A 279-nucleotide genomic window follows, 5' to 3' on the forward strand; every position below is an offset into this window, starting at 1 on the left:
CAGAAGCAACTGAGAAACCACCTGAAGCTGCAGAAGCAACTGAGAAACCACCTGAAGCTGCAGAAGAAACTGAAAAACCACCTGAAGCTGCAGAAGAAACTGAAAAACCACCTGAAGCTGCTGAGTTACCTGCAACGGTTGAAGAAGAAAGTAAATGACCTGAAGTTGAAAATTCAGCTCCCACAAAATAAAAATTGATAAACAATTAATGACTACCATTGAAAGTTCCATGTTTTGTAGTAGAATGAATAAATGTTACCATTTTCTTAATATCCAGAT

At 37.6% G+C, this 279-nt stretch overlaps 1 protein-coding gene across 7 annotated transcripts in view; it reads left to right on the forward strand.

The window, feature by feature from the left end:
- LOC106868177 (thioredoxin domain-containing protein 6) overlaps window positions 1–270 on the forward strand; it is a 55,050-nt gene extending 54,780 nt beyond the window's left edge. For 5 of the 7 annotated variants that reach the window (XM_014913324.2, XM_014913323.2, XM_052978498.1 and 2 more), the window contains one exon: window positions 1–270. In XM_014913324.2, coding sequence (XP_014768810.1) covers window positions 1–158 — 158 coding nt within the window. In that variant the 3' untranslated portion in view covers window positions 159–270. The other 2 variants (XM_052978499.1, XM_052978500.1) reach the window with 1 other exon arrangement.
- Window positions 271–279: the final 9 nt, after the last annotated feature.

Source organism: Octopus bimaculoides, chromosome 2 (genome assembly GCF_001194135.2).
Source record: "Octopus bimaculoides isolate UCB-OBI-ISO-001 chromosome 2, ASM119413v2, whole genome shotgun sequence".
Taxonomy (NCBI): domain Eukaryota; kingdom Metazoa; phylum Mollusca; class Cephalopoda; order Octopoda; family Octopodidae; genus Octopus; species Octopus bimaculoides.